This window comes from Mirounga angustirostris, unplaced genomic scaffold, assembly GCF_029215605.1.
Source record: "Mirounga angustirostris isolate CCGP_5_RB_7025 unplaced genomic scaffold, mMirAng1.0.hap1 SCAF_2, whole genome shotgun sequence".
In the NCBI taxonomy this organism is placed as follows: domain Eukaryota; kingdom Metazoa; phylum Chordata; class Mammalia; order Carnivora; family Phocidae; genus Mirounga; species Mirounga angustirostris.
The window spans coordinates 174,379,422-174,398,569 of NW_026991710.1; the positions used below are offsets into that span (position 1 = coordinate 174,379,422).

Genomic DNA, 19,148 nt, shown 5'->3' on the forward strand with positions numbered 1-19,148 from the left:
CTTAACCAACTGAAACACCCAGGCTCCCCTGACTCTGTCTTTTTTTTTTTTTTTTTAAGATTTTATTTATTTATTTGACAGAGAGAGAGACAGCGAGAGAGGGAACACAAGCAGGAGGAGTGGGAGAGGGAGAAGCAGGCTTCCCCACGAAGCAGGGAGCCCGATGCGGGGCTCGATCCCAGGACCCTGGGATCATGACCTGAGCTGAAGGCAGACGCTTAACGACTGAGCCACCCAGGCGCCCCTGACTCTGTCTTTTTAATTTCATCATTACTGATGGAGATTCTAGCACAGAATTCCCTTTGTCAATTTCAATAGTACTATCTTCAGTTTCCAATTACCAGAAAGATTTTTAATTAGAAGTAAAGGTATTTATTTTATCTTTTGAGAAGTATGGTGGTATACAAGAATCTTTTTAGAACAATACAATGTATGATTTTAAATGTAGCATATAACTTTCTGGATGCATTACAAAATTTAAATGATTCATATTTCATATTAAATGGCATAAAACCATTTAAATCAAGAAAAATTATCAATATTTATATATTTTAAAAGAACCTAGTCAGTTGTGTAAGAACAAAATCTAACATGTAATTTTAAGGCAAAGGATCTGCTGAAGTCAGTGATTTTAAAATTCTTTGACCAGGGTCACCTGGGTGGCTCAGATGGTTAAGTGACTGCTTTTGGCTCAGGTCATGATCCTAGGGTCCTGGAATCAAGCCCCGCATCCTAGGATCGAGCCCCGCATCTGGCTCCTTGCTCGGTGGGGAGCCTGCTTCTCCCTCTCCCTCTACTCTTCCCCCCTGCTTGTGCTCTCTCACTCTGTCAAATAAATAAAATCTTTTTTAAAAAAATTCTTTGACCAAAAGGAAAGAGGTAAACAAATACAAATGAGAACACTTCTGGTAAACAAAGAAATTTAGAACTGGCTTGCATACCTAAGATTAAATGCAGTTTTATATGGCAAGTGATGAGCAAGGATTAGAGGTTGATGGTTATGTTCCACAAGATGAAACACAACATGCACATACATACACGCATGACAGAAGCAAAGAGAAAAGAAAGATGTTTAAGAATTGCAGGTTTTAAGGGGCGCCTGGGTGGCTCAGTTGGTTAAGTGACTGCCTTCGGCTCAGGTCATGATCCTGGAGTCCCGGGATCGAGTCCTGCATCAGGCTCCCTGCTCAGCGGGGAGTCTGCTTCTCCCTCTCCCGCTCCCCCCTCTCATGTGCTCTCTCTCTCTCTCTCATTCTCTCTGTTTCAAATAAATAAATAAAATCTTAAAAAAAAAAAAAGAATTGTAGGTTTTAAAACTGAGGGTTGTTGGAGTGGGGGGTGGGGTGGGAGGGATGGGGTGACTGTGTGATAGACACTGGGGAGGGTATGTGCTCTGGTAAGCGCTGTGAATTGTGCAAGACTGTTGAATCTCAGATCTGTACCTCTGAAACAAATAATGCAATATATGTTAAGAAAAAAAAAAAGAAGAAGATAGTAGGAGGGGAAGAATGAAGGGGGGGAAATCGGAGGGGGAGACAAACCATGAGAGACGATGGACTCTGAAAAACAAACTGAGGGTTCTAGAGGGGAGGGGGGTGGGAGGATGGGTTAGCCTGGTGATGGGTATTAAAGAGGGCATGTACTGAATGGAGCACTGGGTGTTATGCACAAACAATGAATCATGGAACACTACATCTAAAACTAATGATGCAATGTATGGGGATAATATAAGAATAAAAAATTTAAAAAAAAAAGAATTGTAGGTTTTATTTTTAAGTAAGATGCCTTTACAACCAAAATACCAAAAACTGATACTGTAATCACCAAGTCCCTTGACTGCTCGACCAACCTCAGCTTTCCCGACTTCCATCAGACTGCAGAGGTCATAGAACATAAAGCATGGAACAGACTTGGCTGTGCATTCCTACTCCACAGTTACTATCTGTGTGACTTGGGTGTGTTTTAAAACCCCTCTACGTCTGTTTCTTCATCTGTAAAATAGAGGATAATAGTAGTACCTGTGTCATAGATTACTGAAGGATTAAACAGGAAGATACAAGTAGAACATGTAGCAGCTAGGAAGGACTCAAAAAAGCATTCATTTTTGACAGCATAACTCGACCAAACTTTTCAGAAGCACTATTTTCACAAACTTGTTTCCCTACCTCCAACTCTAAGAATATTCTGTCACATGAATTCCAAATACATTTGCTTCTAACTCAAGAACCTCCCTCCCCAAACACTATCCATAGTTCCCATTTCTCCAGGCATTTTTTACTGTTCTCAATCCATTTTCTCTAGGAACTTTGAAAATACCGTCCTCATTTGCAAATTGAAAATACCATCCTCATTTGCATTCAGAGCTTTCCAGGTTTGGCTGAAATTCAGCCTCCTTTAAACCTTTACAGACTAACATCCTCCATGACCGCAACATCTACTGAAATGATATAGGTGCTCCTTCTCTTCATCACCTTTTCATGGTTTGTCCTTCACTTGATTTGGTACTATTTACAAGTCACTTGATATCAGGATGTCTTCCAGCCTCGTTTCCCGCCACATGACCTATTTCTATTGATAGAAGTAGCTTTCCAGACCATAGTATTTCACACATGTGTTTTTTACAAAAAAAAAAAAAAAAAATCCTTGCAACTTTTTTTCCTGTTCAGGTAGCTTCAAGGTTTTGTCTGGGAAGAAGGTTCAAAATTCAGTTCAAATGCCACCTTCCTACAGCTTTCTGTAACCGTTGCCCAGAGGCATAAGGCATTTAACTATGTTGTTCTCATACTGTCCTATTGGATAGGCACTTGTAAAATGTTTCTTCATAACCTGAAAAGGTAGGCCTTACTGAGCCCTTTTAATAGATGAGGAATCTGAGGTTGGGGGAGATTTGGTGATTGCCCAAGGACACAGCTATGAAGTCGGCAAAGCAAAGATCAGACGACTTGCCTTCTGACAGAGGATGCTGCCTCTCACCTGTGTCGAGCGGCAATAGTATGTGCCTTCTATAGAGTCAGTATGGCTGCTTAGCATCTGCTCTACAAGGGACGTGGCAGTTAGCAGTTGCTCAATAAATATTTGTTGAGTGTACAAGTCATTAGAACTCAGTAAACACCGGGGAACCCTCCTACACTGTTGGTGGGAATGCAAGCTGGTGCAGCCACTCTGGAAAACAGTATGGAGGTTCCTCAAAAAGTTGAAAATAGAGCTACCATACAATCCAGCAATCGCACTACTGGGTATTTACCCCAAAGATACAAATGTAGGGATCCAAAGGGGTACGTGCACCCCGATGTTCATAGCAGTAATGTCCACAATAGCCAAACTGTGGAAAGAGCCAAGATGTCCACCGACAGATGAATGGATAAAGAAGAGGTGGTATATATATACAATGGAATATTATGCAGCCATCAAAAGGAATGAGATCTTGCCGTTTGCAATGATGTGGATGGAGCTGGAGGGTATTATGCTGAGTGAAGTAAGTCAAACAGAGAAAGACATGTATCATATGACCTCACTGATATGAGGAATTCTTAATCTCAGGAAACAAACTGAGGGTTGCTGGAGTGGGGGGTGGGGTGGGAGGGATGGGGTGACTGCGTGATAGACACAGGGTATGTGCTCTGGTAAGCGCTGTGAATTGTGCAAGACTGTTGAATCTCAGATCTGTACCTCTGAAACAAATAATGCAATATATGTTAAGAAAAAAAAAAAAGAAGAAGATAGCAGGAGGGTAAGAATGAAGGGGGTGGGGAATCGGAGGGGGAGACGAACCATGAGAGAGGATGGACTCTGAAAAACAAACAGGGTTCTAGAGGGGAGGGGGGTGGGAGGATGGGTTAGCGTGGTGATGGGTATTGAGGAGGGCACGTTCTGCATGGAGCACTGGGTGTTATGCACAAACAATGAATCATGGAACACTACATCTAAAACTAATGATGTAATGTATGGTGATTAACACAACAATAAAAAATTTTAAAAATTAAAAAAAAAAGAACTCCGTAAACACCGCAGAAAATGCAGCAAAGAATGCTGCAGCTGGAAGGGACACAGATTTTTATCATACAGAAAAATCATGAAAGAGAGGCGCCTGGGAGGGCTCAGTCGGCTAAGGGACTTCCGCTGGGGTCATGATCTCTGGGTCCTGGGATCCAGCCGGCTTCAGGCTCCCCCCTGGCGCGGGGTCTGTTTGTCCTTCTCCCTCTGCCCCTCCCCCCACTCGCGCGCGCTCTTTCTCAAATAAATAAAATCTTTTTTTAAAAAAAGAAAGGGAGGCTTCAAGATGTTAGGGTCCACAGCTAGTTAGTGGCAGAGATGAGCCTAGAAAGGCTTCATACACCAAATAAACAATACTATTGAAGGCTTGCTACGGGGGAGTGAGTGCTAGACTCCGGGGAGACAACGTTGCCAATTCCTCCCCAGAGCGCTGAAATAGCACTGCAGGAGACCAAGGTGGGTCTAAGTTCCCAGAGAAAAGGATGTGAAGGAAGGACCAGGAGATACGAGTCCGGACCCCAAGTTGGGAAGGAGGATAGAGAAGGGAGGAGGCGGAAAAAACGGAGCCACCCCCGGCGCCCTCTCCCGGGGCCGTTTATCCGCCGAGCCACACGGGGACGCTGCACCCTTCCTCGCGTCCGAGCCGCGGCGGCGCCGCCTGCTCGCCTGTTCCCGGCGGAAATGCCCGGGCGATGACGGAAACCCAGAGGGAGGGGAGAGAAAGAGCGAGAGCAGGGGCGAGCGAGCCGGGAGAGGCCGGCGGGCGGGAGGCGGCGGCGGTGGGTGGTTAGCGTCGGGCAGGTGCTGCGCCGAAGAGCCGCGGCGCACCGCCGCCAACCTCTCCGCGCCCTTCACCGACTCCCGGGGCGCGCAGCCGGGCGGGCGAGGGTCTCCTCGAGGCCGCGCGCCGGGAGCCGCCCGCTGGCCTTGGGCGGGGCGAGGGGCCCGCAGCCGCGCTCCCCCGCTCCCTCCTCCCCCGCTGGGAGCTGGCGGCCGCCGCGGCGGCGGGCGAGGGGAGCGGCGCCCGGGGCGGGGGTGGGAAGGGGCGGGGAGGGGGGAGGGAGGCGGCGGGCAAGGGGATCGGGCCGCCATGGACGACAAGGCGTTCACCAAGGAGCTGGACCAGTGGGTCGAGCAGCTGAACGAGTGTAAACAGCTTAACGAGAACCAAGTGCGGACGCTGTGCGAAAAGGTAAGAGAAAAGAGGAGAAATGCGGGAGCGCTGGGCCGGGTGGGGGCGTCCGCGGCCGTCCTTCCCCGGCCTGTTCGCGCTGTGCTCGGCGTCGCCGGTCCGGGGCCCCGCGGGGCTGTGTCTCCTTGCCGGGACGCCCACCTGGGCGGCGGAAAGGGCCACTCCAGGACCGGGCCTGAGCTGGCCTCCCCGGGCTCCTCTGCCTCCCCTGGGGACCCACCCTGCGGCTCCCTCCGGAAGCTCACTTCGCTGGCGTAAGGGGCCCGTGTAGATGGGAGGGGAAACGTGGCACGGGAATCCACGCCCTAGATTTTATTGGGGTCACCGACGGTCTTCTGGGAATTACTGACCCTAACGTTTCACGTGAGGACTGGCGATCTCGGCGCTTTAGAATGCCGGCAAATTAACATAATGCAATCTCTTATATGAAAAGGCACCGAAAGTTAACCTGGATGATGTTAGTGTTAGTGAACTTGTTAATAGATGTAGGGTTTTTCTCAAGCGAATCGGGCCCTTCAAAGATCACTAACTTGGGATGTGTCAAGCGTTTGTTTTTAGAGAGGTGGGTGTAATGGCAGACTGGTTTTTAAATAGAGCTTGACTTTGGCTTATTTTATTTTATTTTATTTTATTTTATTTATTTATGTATTTATTTAAAGATTTTACCCATTTGACAGAGACACAGCGAGAGAGGGAGCACAAGCAGGGGGAGTGGGAGAGGGAGAAGCAGGCTTCCCGCCGAGCAGGGAGCGCGATGCGGGGCTCGATCCCAGGACCCCGGGATCATGACCTGAGCCGAAGGCAGATGCTTAATGACTGAGCCACCCAGGCGCCCCTTGACTTTGGTTTAAATAAACGGTGACTAGTCTTCGCACTGACTCCTGGAAGCGTATGTTGACTGTCAAAAACGAGACAGTGTGTCTTAAGTTTGACAACAGTGATTACTGTTTTTGGTGCAGGGTAGCCCGTTTCAGAAAGTTATTTCTATTTCTATTGTATGTAAAGTGTTTGGGGGTTTTGGTGATGGTTGTTTTCCTATACCAAAGAGTAATAAAATATGCAGGTGGTTAACTGCTTACAGTTGTTCTTGATCGGGTGATCTTGGGCCACTTTCTGAATTCTGTATCCATTGTTTTCTTAACCACTGGAATTTTTTCACACTCTTCATCTTTAAAGTCTAGAATTTTTCTCATTCGGTTTTTATAATCTGGACTAAATTTTCACACATTTTTATGTGGAAAGGTGCTAAATGAAAGAGTAACAAAGTTATTCTTAATGTTGTTGGGTTTGTTTGTATTTTTAAGGCATAATCTAAGATTTTTTTGATAGTTTGTGTTTGGAAATCAGAATGCCTCAGAAATGCATTGGAGAAGTAAATAGGGCACTCTTAAAATTATGCAATTTAGAGATGGAGGAGTAATAGCTAATATTAAGTTAGAATAGTGTTTTTAGCAAGTATAATGTTACCTAAGACCTTTATATATTAAGTAACTCTTTGTTAACAGAGAAGAATTTCTGTAAATAGAACTGCCAAGCTAATAGTATTTTTTTTATTTCTGGAACAAACATTACTTACAGCTTCAAGTCGACATTCAGTTTTCTTGTTTGATAACCTATAATTTCATGAGTCTTAAAATTTACATTTTAAATTGCTCTCTCAAGGTCTAGTGTCAGCATTAAATTTAGAAATACCTAGTTTTGAAATTATTTGAGTCTGTTAGCCTTGCTATGAATGTTAGATATAGACTTGAAGTTATGGACAAAGTTCATGTTGAATCAATTTTTCCCTTTGACTCTCTAATAATTTTAAGATATATTCCTAGAGAAGAATATTGTACTGCTACTCAATCACACTTAAGTCTTTTTGTTTGTTTTGTGTGTGTGTGTGTGTGTGTGTGTGTTTTTAAGTTTTATTCATTTAACTAGTCTCTACCCCTAACATGGGGCTTGAACTCACAAGCCTGAGATCTAGAGATGTTCCTCCAACTGAGCCAGATAGGCGCCCCTCAATCACACTTAAATCTTGAGGAAGCTTTCTGTATTTGTCAAGAGAGATTATTTGTACTTCAGCTCTTAAATAGACTACCAATCCCTAGGATCTTATAGCTCTATATTTAAGCTTTTATGTTCCTCACTTAAAAAAAAAAAATTGTACTTATCCACTAAACATGAACTTTTATTTTTTTAAAGATTTATTTATTTATTTGAGAGAGAGCGAGCCCGCGCAGAGGGAGGGGGACTCAGTGCAGAACCCAGTGTAGGGCCCCATCCCACCACCCCAAGATCACGAGATCACAACCTGAGCCATAACCAGGAGTCGGACGCTTAACCAGCTGACCACCCAGGCGCTCCTAAACATGAATTTATAAGTGAAAATCCCCGATCATTAAGCTTTGGCCTCCACCCCTTGTTGCCAGTGGAATGCAGAAGTGTAGTATTCCTTTCTCTGTACCCTTTTGAGCAGAGCTTAGTTTTACAACCGTCTTCTAGCCACTGTGGCATTCCTTGGTGTGGCATATACATTCTATCTTCTAACCTTAGTCTTTGGTTCCATTTTATGTCCCTATCCCTAACATTCTTTTTCCTGACAAGTGTTATGTTTACTTACTGTAAACTCTGGTATTCTGTGTTTCTGAGTTCAAACCCTGGCTCCACCCAGTCTCTTTCACCTCTGATGCCTTTTTTGTAAGACAAGTGTAATATTATTTGCCTATCTCCTAGGATGCTTGTGAATATTAAAATACTATCTGTGTAAAGTACCATTAAGCAATAAGCTATTTTAGGAAAAGCCACATAAAGATAGCTGTTTTATCTTGTTTTAAATCTGTCATCTCATTTTCTTCTGGGAAAAGATGCAAAATAAATGGATGTGTTGACATGACTTCTCTAGGGAGAATGTACTTCAAAAGGGGTTTTATATATAGTGGTTGTAGAAACCTGAAAAATACAGTTGCAGTATTTCATGTGGTCCCTGTTATATGAAGCACAAAGTACTAGGACTAGTAGCAATTTTGTGAAGTAACTTTAAACTCCTTGCCTTCTCTCCTTAATGCTTCCTCTACCTTTCCAGGTCAAGAATGGCAGGCTTAAAGAAAAATAAAATGTTAAACCTAGTTAACACAAATCCTCTTTTTGTTTAATTCTTTGTGACCGGATTGGTTTTTGTTTTTTTTTAAATAACATGAATTTTGGGGAGTCTGTTGAAAATATTACTCTATAGGAAGTTGCATTATATGGTGGTGATTTTTCCCCTCAAAATTAAATTCTTTTTCGGGGCGCCTGGGTGGCTCATCGTTAAGCGTCTGCCTTCAGCTCAGGTCATGATCCCAGGGTCCTGGGATCGAGCCCCACGTCGGGCTCCCTGCTCCGCGGGAAGCCTGCTTCTCCCTCCCCCACTCCCCCTGCTTGTGTTCCTTCTCTCTCTGTCTCTCTCTGTCAAATAAATAAACAAAATCTTTTTTTAAAAAATTAAATTCCTGTTCTAAATCAGATTGCTTAAAAACCGAAGGAGTCAGCTGAAATTGAGACCAAAGTAGTACTGATAAAAGCCCTATTTTGAGGTGGTGGTAAAAATAAGATCCATCCTAATGCCAAATGGGGAAGAACTACAAAAATATGGGTATGGATGTCCTGTCCTTCAAGGTTAATTTCTGTGCAGAAAAAAATTGTTTACATAAAATAGTAAGGCACATCTTTTGAGAGGACTAGCTCTTAAATTAGCAGTCCAGTGTTTGAAGCTAACTGCAAATTTGATTTATGTGTATAGAGAAACTGTTTCTGTGATTCATTTCTGCAACAGCAGTGTGTACAGTCATCTTTTTATTGTGCCTCGAGAGCCAGTCTGGCACTGTTCAGGACACTGTGTGACTAGAACTATATTTAACTCCTGGTAGCATTGCAGAAGAGAAACTTTTTAGGCTCTTTACGTAATAAACTTTATTTTACACTAAAGAACCTCAGTAATGATACTCTAAGCAGATAGGGAAATTTAGCCTGTTTGTGGGCCCGAAGATCTTAATTCTGATGATTATAAAGTGCCTACTTAGAAAAATGTTGAGGCTTTTGTAGTAATATAAATACGTAAATATTATATAAGACTAATAGATAGGTTTCTGGGTTGTGGCTTCAGCCTTAAAATAGAAATATCATTAGGATATTACTTACCTCATTAATGTGAAATAGGATGCTTAAATTCCTGAATGCCTGAAACCATCTTAATGAAAACTAGATTCTAGTAAAAATGATTTTTGTGCATAGAGAAAATTCTCTTGGATTACTTTTTTTTTTTTTTTTTGACAGATTGTAGCTAAAAATTAGTGGTCTTAACAGCCAGAAAGCCTAACTGGTACTTCATTTTAATTTCCCTTGAGCTTCGGTGGTTCATTTGACAGTCTAAAATGCAGTGATGTAGAAAGTAGCTCTTTCTTTTCTTACTATAACACAGAATGACCTGATTACAGTGGAGTATGAGGTTAAAACCCAATTCAGGTGACTGAACCAATTGTCGTTTTCCACAGTTACCTAAGCTAGCCTCTCAACAGACAGGTAAAGAAACTGAAGCAAACCAGACTAACATGAACTGCTAATGACTAGAGCAGACTTAAAAATCAGTTCATTTCTCGACTTTATATATGATGTGTGAAACAATATCTGTAGATAAATGAGTCTACATTATATATACTTTTTCTACATAGAATAGTTTTTTTGTAGCATATGCCTTCTATTCTAATTTGAAGACCTGCAGAAATTTTTTCTTTGCCATCTTTTCTTCAGGATAAATACTGAGGGACTTAGTGAATGAAGTCCTTCTTTGGTAAAAGGAAACCAAATACCAGACTTTGAAGATAAAATTAATGCCAAAACAATCACTGTGTTTTAGACTATATAAACTATATTTATTTTCTGAACTTAGTTTCTAAGAAGAATGGCATTAAAATCATAGACGTAGTCTATTGTGTATGAGAATTTGAGTTTACTTTAGATTAAATAGGAATTTTGAACTGATTTCCTTATAATTCTCCTTCATGTAAATGTAAGTTAAATGTAAACCTGATGTTGGTTCTTTAAAGTAACTTGCATAAAGAAATATTTTCTTTCAGGGGCTCCTGGGTGGCTCAGTCATTAAAGCATCTGCCTTTGGCTCAGGTCGTGATCCCAGGGTCCTGGGATCGAGCCCCTCATCGGGCTCCCTGCTCTGTGGGAAGCCTGCTTCTCCCTCTCCCACTCCCCCTGCTTGTGTTCCTGCTCTCGCTGTCTCTTTGTCAAATAAATATCTTTTTTTTTTTTTTAAAGATTTTATTTATTTGATAGAGAGAGACACAGTGAGAGAAGGAACACAAGCAGGGGGAGTGAGAGAGGGAGAAGCAGGCTTCTTGCTGAGCAGGGAACCTGATGTGGGACTCGATCCCAGGACTCTGGGATCATGACCTGAGCTGAAGGCAGACGCTTAACGACTGAGCCACCCAGGCGCCCCTCAAATAAATATCTTTAAAATATACATATATTTTTTTTCACACTATTCCTTTACTAATGATTAAATCTTGTCTATACTTCCTATAACATTACTTTTCAAGTCTAAATTTCTTTAATAATCATATTAAGCTAGGGAATGAGGTCAGCTTATTACAGATTTGGTTACTTTTCTAGGGAATGGGGAAGCTGAAGCTTAGAGTTGGTTTGCTGTCTCTTGTTGTCTGGGACAGTTTATTGTGACCTGCAAACTGCCCTTTGACTGAAATAACTTGAGCAAAAGAATTAAATGATAATCTTGCGGTGCAATCTGAGATAACTGACTTGTACTACATAGCACTATGATATAGTACAACAAAAGTGTGCAAATTCCATTGAAGATCTGCTAAATAATGTTTTATTTTTTTTTTTAAGATTTTATTTTATTTGACAGAGATAGCGACAGCAGGAACACAAGTAGGGGGAGTGGGAGAGGGAGAAGCAGGCTTCCTGCTGAGCAGGGAGCCCGATGTGGGGCCTGATCCCAGGACCCCGGGATCATGACATGAGCCGAAGGCAGATGCTTTAACTGACTGAGCCACCCAGGCACCCCTAATCTTTTATACAAAGACAGTCATTTTATTTTGAGAATGGTTTGGGAAGGTGAGATTGTGTCCTCACCAATTCAGGGTTGTTTTTTTTTAAGATTTTATTTCTTTATTCTTAGCACGAGCAGTGGAGGGGGGTGCACGGGGAGAGAGAATCTCAAGCAGACTCCTCGCTCGTTGCAGAGCCTCCCATGGGACTTGATCTCACCACCCTAAGATCATGGCCCTGAGTTCATGACCTGAGCAGAAACCGAGAGTAGGACGCTCAACCAGCTGAGCCACCCAGGCGCCCCTCGCCCCTATAGTCTTCTATGAAACTTTGTTTGAAGTGACTTTTTAGCATGCAGTTTTTTTAATGTGCCGAGGTGGTGTGTAGGCTCTCCTTTAATTTTGCTCTTTCCATTTCATAGAGAGGAAAGAAGTTATAAAGTTTCTTCTACCTTTGAAAGAGGTAGGAGAACTGGCTCAGAATTGGCTCAGTGCAGTTTTGTCTTTGCTTTAGTAGCAGGAGAGGTACTTGTTCTGTGGAAATGAGAAAGAAAAGAAAAGTGTGGCAAATAAATGCTGTCATTGTGTTTTTACACCATAGATTCAACAAATTTTAGTTGTACTCCTATGTGCCATGTGCTTTTCAAAGTGCCGGAAATTCAGCTGTGAACAGAAGAGGGGACAGATGATAAACAGATTTAGTAGAATGCCAGCAGTGATTCTTGGTAGGAAGAAAAAGCAGAGGATAGGGGAGTAATGGGCTTGAGTTTAGGAGGCTCTTTTAATGGAGTGGTCAGAGAAAGCCTTGCATATTGTTCATAAGGTGATTTACTTTTGTGATCTGAAAGGGTATTGCAGGAATTAGAGGGCACAGTTCCCAAGACTGCTCTCATGTGTGACTGCATGTTCAGTGGGTTCCAAAACTGCTCTCCCAGGTTCAATAATGCACAGGAAGGGCTCGCAGAACTCACTGAAAGCTGTTATATTCGTGATTACAGGGGAAGAATACAGATTAAAATCAGCTAAGGGGAGAGACATGTAGGGCAGAGTTCAGGAGGGCCTGATATCTTCAATCTCTAGTTCCTTCAGAGGCAGAACAGACACTGGGTCACCAAAAGCCCTCATCATAAATCAACTTGTTAGACTGTCCAGTGGTCAGAGCCCCCAGGCAAAGACACTCATATGAAGCAGGACATTCTGGGGCCTGGCAGTCACCTTCCAGTAGGCAAGAGCAGATGCCAGACCTCTCTGTGGGTAAGGTTCTTAACTACACAGATTTTTACTCCATAACAAATTTTAGGTGACACGAACTTTAAAAAAAAAATTTTAAGATTGATTTATTTGAAAGAGAGAGAATGAGAGAGAGAGAGCACATGAGAGGGGGGAGGGCCAGAGGGAGAAGCAGACTCCCTGCTGAGCAAGGAGCCCCATGCAGGACTCAATCCCAGGACTCCAGGATCATGACCTGAGCCGAAGACAGTCGCTTAACCAACTGAGCCACCCAGGCGCCCCTTAGGTGACAAGAACTTTAATAAATAAGTGAAAAATAATGCCAAAATACATGAAGAAAACATGGATAGATTTATCAGAATCATAGTGTGTAGGATATGAGGTTATTTTCCTTCTGAGTTGGTATATTCTTTGTTGTAATTTCATAACATTTTCTTGATTCTGTAAATTCTTTGAAAATACAGAAAGTTAGCCATTTAATGTTTAAAATATTCTTTCCCTTTTTAAAAAATTTCTGCTGGACATTTTAGCATTTTTGTATAGTCCAAATGGTCCAGCTTTTCCTTAAGCTTTGGAAAGGAAATAAAAAGTTCAGTTACCTTAATTCCATCCCAGAGACTGATTATGGCTCGGCAGGTCCAAAAATGTGCATTTTTAAAGACATCACAAATCTTGTTATCTAGAAATTCCAGATTGCATTTTGAGAAATGCTAGTTTGAGGAATATGCTAAGATTCTGATTTACCGTTTTTCTTGAGTTTGGATCAGCTTCCAACATTTTCTCCTTTGTGCTTTCAGTGTTGCAAGATGTCTCTGTGAGCTTCTTTACTGAGATTTTTGCCATCATAACTTCCTCTGGGATATCTGCATTCTTTTCGCCACAACCACTTTCCTCATATATGTCAATAAGTTTCCTTATTTATGTCACTAAGTCTGTTTCCTGGCTACATATCTAGAGTCTCTTCAAGGGCAGCAGTATCCACATCCCGCAGTCAGCCATTTCTTCTATATATTTCTTTTTCTTTTCTTTTTTTTAGATTTTATTTATTTATTTATTTATTTATTTGCCAGAGAGAGAGAGACACACACACACACAACGAGAGAGGGAACACAAGCAGGGGGAGTGGGAGAGGGAGAAGCAGGCTTCCCACAGAGCAGGGAGCCCGATGCGGGGCTCGATCCCAGGACCCCGGGATCATGACCTGAGCTGAAGGCAGATGCTTAACGACTGAGCCACCCAGGTGCCCCTATATATTTATTTGAATTTCATTTCCAGTTTTACCACTTTTCAACATGAGTTTATTGCTAAAAGGTAAGGAGGCAACACAACTATACACATTGTTGTCTGGGTGTAAACCTAGTAACGAATATGCTATGACCCATCCCTACAAGACTTTGAAAGAAGTAATGTGATTGGTTTTTGATTATGATGCTGTACCTTTTGTTTATGTAGTGACTTGTATACTTGTAATTTTTAATTACAGTAAATATACTGTGGCAACTTAAATTTGAACCATGTTGTTGGGGGCCCAATTTAACTAAACCTTGGTGACGAAATTCGTGCATATAGGAACTAATACAAAGTGAGAGCTGTCTATATTAAAGAGAAATGATTGGGAGGATTCAAGTCCACTAAATAATTTTGTTCTAACTCCACTGGGCTACAACAGTATTTCACACATTTCCCTCACCCTGGGAAAGAAACTGCCATTAGCAGTCGCTCCCCATTCTCCCCTCCCTCATCCTTGGCAACCACTAATCTGCTTTCTTAGACATTTTAAATAAATGAAATCATGCAATATGTAGTCCTTTATGTCTGGCTTCTTTCACTTGGCATAAAATTTTCAAGAGTCTTCCATGTTGTAGCATATATCAGTACTTCATTCGTTTTATGGCCAAATAAAAATTCCATTATATGGTTATAGCTCTGTGACAGTTTTTATAATTAAGTTATTGCCATCTGGAATTTTTTTTGAAGTTTAAAATTATTTTTTCAGATTTAAAAAGTAATAAATACTTTAAAATTTTTTTAAACATCTTACAACTATAGAGGAAAAAACACCCACCTTCCCTATCCACTGCCCTCCTACCTCAGAGACAAATATGGTTTTCCGCACCTTGTTCTTGATGTGCAAAAAACATGTGTTGGGGAGAGGGGTATTTTTGGTATATTGTTTTTGTTAAAATGGGATCATTGGTATAACATCCTAAAACTTTTCCCTGAGCAGTATATCTTGACTTATGTACATGGACATACCTCATTCTTTTTTTTATTTCAACAGAGTATGTGATTTATTGTTATGTATGTTTCCAGGCTTGAAATTGCTTGGCATACAGACACTTAACTGTTGCTAAACTGAAAGGAAAGGTTCACTTCCTTGCATTGAAAAAAAAAAAAAAAGGTCAGCTCTCATTTATCATTTATGGAAGAACCTTGTAACTATATGGCTGAAGTCAAAAACACAAGAAATAGCAAGTGTTGCCAAGGAGGTGGAGAAAAAAGGAATCTTTGTGCACTGTTGGTGGGAATGTAAATTGATGCAACCACTGTGGAAAACTGTGGAGTTTCCTCAAAAAATTAAGAATAGAATCATCATATGATCCAGTAATTCCACTACTGAGTATTTACCCAAAGAAAACAGAAACACTAATTAAACAAGATCTGTGCACCCTTGGTTTATTGCAGCAGTATTAAAATGGAAGCAGCTGCAGTGTCCAGTGATAGATGAATGGTTAAAGAAGATGTGGTATATATGCAGTGGAATATTACTCAGCCATAAAAAAGAATGAAATCTTGCCATTTGCAACAACATGAGTGGACCTAGAGGGTATAATGCTAAGTGAAATAAGTCAGAGAAAAATATCGTGTGATTTCACTTACAGGTGGAATTTCAGAAACAAAACAAATGAACAAAGAAGAAATGAGACAAAAAAACAGACTCTTCAATACAGAGAACAAATCGGTGGTTACCAGAACACTGGGGTGGGAGCATGGGTGAAATAGATAAAAGGAGATTACGAGTACCTTGAACACTGAGATGTATAGAATTGCTGAATCATTCTGTTTGTACACGCAAAACTAACAGTACTATGTGTTAATTGTACTTGAATTAAAAAAATAGGTCAAATGTCATTTATGGAAGAACCTTGTAACTATAGGAGGAAAGGCATCCTACTTATATTAACTTAGCTCTGTAGGATTTTTAACTTCATTTAATCTCACCTCTTTCACAGATCAGTCTGTTCTGTGGCTTTCTTCAGGTGACTTTACCTATAATATTTTAGAGCAGATTATTTGTGTGTAAATAGAGGGAAAGAATTTGCATACTGACTCTGCCAAAACCAAATTCAGTAGCTTTTCATTAATATGGCTCTGGTGATAGGCACCAGCACAAAAATAGAATGTCACCTGTTGGACAGAGGAAATTTAGTTTACATTCTGCATTCCTAAAACATGGGTAGAGGGGGAAATACTTTGTTTATCCTATTTTCTGTGAATGTCATTCCCAAATGTTTGTTTTCTCAGTTCTCGTCCTAAGATAGATTTGGTTCATAGCAGCAAGAAAGAATATGTCTTAAATGGGTGAGAAAGGAAACAAGATTGAATGGATAGGTATACCGCATTGCATGTAACAGTAACAGCTTCCTGCAACGTGGCATTTACCATCCCCACAGTCGTCCACTTTACATGTTTAAACTTGGTCTTATAGCCTAGAGATAAAGTGTGGATGCTAAGTAACATTAAAAATCACTCATGACTGTTCCATATAGAATCACAAGGTGTACAGAAAAGAGTTGACATAGCAGTCCTGAGACAACTATCTGTAGAACGGCCTCATTTCAAGGTCACCCTTGGACAGTGTCTGGGAACTTGAATTTGGGGAGGGTTCCCACCATCCCCTCTTAAGAATGACTCACTGTGCCTAAACTGTTATGCAAATAGTATGATTTATGCTGAGCACATGCTTTCCTCACTTTGGTAAATGCTAGGCAGAGGGTACTTAGGTTACCAGCTCCCAATTACAAATCCTGGGCATTAAGTCTCTAATGAGTTTCCATGGTAGACAGCATTTCATACTTCTTGTCACAACTCATTGCTACAGCCATTCAGTGCACTGTGAGGCTCCCCGGGGAGAGGATTCTTGGAAGCTTGCACCTGATTTACTCAGGACTTTGCTTTCCTGTGCCTTTTCCCTTTTCTGATTTTACTTTGTATCCTTATGTTGAAATAAATCATAACCATGAGTATGACTCTGTATTGAGTTCTGTTGGTCTTATTTGCAAATCACCACCAAACCTGGGGATGTTTTGGGGGGCCCCTGACACACACAGATTTTTACATTAAGAATTTTAAATATTAGGTGAAGTGTATACTTCTGCCAGTCTGACACATCATTTCCCTGAAGGCAATCCAAAGTGATTTTTTTTTTAAAGATTTTATTTATTTAATTTGACAGAGAGCACAAGCAGGCAGAGTGGCAGGCAGATGGAGAGGGAGAAACAGGCTCTCCGCTGAACAGGGAGCCGGATGTGGGGCTTGATCCCAAGACCCCAGGATCATGACCTGAGCCAAAGGCAGCCGCTTAATGGACTGAGCCACCCAGGTGCCCCAATCCAAAGTGATCTTAAAATAATATGATCGCTTGGTGAGCCAGGAATCTGAAGAAAGGGTGTGAGTTAAAAACTAAATGTTTAGGGGTGCCTGGGTGGCTCAGTCGTTAAGCGTCTGCCCTCCGCTCAGGTCATGATCCCAGGGTCCTGGGATTGGGCCCCACATCGGGCTCCCTGCTCAGCGGGAAGCCTGCTTCTCCGTCTCCCACTCCCCCTGCTTGTGTTCCCTCTCTCGCTGTCTCTCTCTGTCAAATAAATAAAATCTTTGAAATACAGATAGCTTTCATTAAAAAAAAAAAAACTAAATGTTTAAAAACATCAGGGGATCTGTACAGTGGAGATAAAAATTTGGGGGGTGGGATGGATATCACAGTGGCCTGAGAAGTACTTTCTTCACTACTCTGTTGTTAGAAGCCCAGGGCGTATTACTGTGAAACATACACACATTCTATATCCTGTCTTAACCCATCCATATAGTTTTGTAAAATCTGTGCTGGTTTAAGGTAACCATATATCCTTGAACAGTTGAATTGGAGAATATTTGTATTTTGGTGCTTTTCATTTTTATATTTAAAGTAAGGCAGTAAATGATAGGGGTTGCATATCAAGCAGATTTCCTTTTCAAAGTTGGAACCATCAGCTGAGTGTTGATTTTAAAAAAATAATAATAGTAATAAATAGAAGACATCAGCTCCAATTGAACCTTCTACTGATTTGTGCTATTCAGTAGATTGTTTTTTTCCTGAACAAAATTGGGAAACTGTCTTATGGAGTAAACTTGGTAAAAAGTTGTTTCATTTGTGATTTTACACATTTTTGAGCTATTTGTCAGACTCTGTGTTAGAGGACTAATAATTTAGGATCTCCGTCAGTTGCCATTGGAATTACACCTTGCAGCGAGTACCTTCTACCCTCCACCTTCGTTCTGGTCACGTGCCGGTGATGCACCGCAGCGGGAGCGCACCTCGGCTGCCAGTGAGATGTAGCAGGAGGGGCTGAGTGAGGCTTCTGGGAGAGTTTTAGAAGATGGATAGACGAGGCTAGCATGTACTCTGTGGTCTTTTGTCCTTTCTGCCTTCTTGCTGAAATAGGGTACCAGATGCAGTGACTAGAGCTGTACCACCCTCTTGTGACCATGAGTTGGCAGTTAGGTTTACTGAGAGTCACAAGGAAGGTAGTTGGAAAGACAGAAGGAATGCTGTCCTGATGGTCCTTGAGAAGATGCACCAACCCAGGGATGCCTGCCTCCAGGCTTCTTGTTAATGTGAGAAAAATAAGCCTGCAGTTTGTCTTCTCTGCCTCCCCCACAGAAAAGGATAATTTCAGTAATGTAGTAGTAAATAAATATAACATATTTACCACACAGCTGAAAATCAACCCTTAAAGAATTGCAGTTTGGAAAAGAATAGCTGTTTCCAGATTATACATGTGGAAGTAAGACTGCATGTTTTTTAAAGTTTATTTATTTGCGTAATCTCTACACCCACCATTGGGCTCAAACTCACAACCCCCAAGATCAAGAGTCACGTGCTCCTCCAACGGAGCCAGCCAGGCACCCCAGGACTGCATATTTTAGAGTTACAGACCAGGGGCACCTGGGTGGCTCAGTTGGTTAAGCGACTGCCTTCGGCTCAGGTCATGATCCTGGAGTCCCGGGATCAAGTCCCACATCGGGCTCCCTGCTCAGCGGGGAGTCTGCTTCTCCCTCTGACCCTCCTCCCTCTCATGCTCTCGGTCTCTCATTCTCTGTCTCACAAATAAATTAAAAAAAAAAAAAAAAAAAGAATTACAGACCAATAGATATCTTGTCTAAAAGTCTAAATCTTGTCTAAAGTGAAAAGTATGTAAGTCTTAAGGCTACACAGATTTGAACCAGGAGGAGAGTCCCCATTTCCTGAAAGACTTCTATATATATAACCTCATTCTGACGAAACCATAGGCAAAGAGAAGAAAAAATATGGGCTACGTTGTTTGTAACTCTTGGGAAGGTCTACTGGGCTAATTTAAGCAGAAACAGAAGACTATTTGGTAGCCTAGAATCAAAAGGAAAGCTGAAGAACCTAGCTTGGAAATTTTGCA

General features: G+C 41.7%; 1 protein-coding gene across 1 annotated transcript in view; it reads left to right on the forward strand.

Moving 5' to 3' along the window:
• The first annotated feature begins 4,690 nt into the window (after positions 1-4,690).
• Positions 4,691-19,148, forward strand: part of PPP2CB (protein phosphatase 2 catalytic subunit beta) — a 35,827-nt gene continuing 21,369 nt past the window's right edge. Inside the window, exon 1 of the mRNA XM_045879796.3 lies at positions 4,691-5,185. Within this exon, the coding sequence (XP_045735752.1) occupies positions 5,084-5,185 (102 nt within the window). The 5' untranslated portion in view covers positions 4,691-5,083. The remainder of the gene's footprint in view (positions 5,186-19,148) is intronic.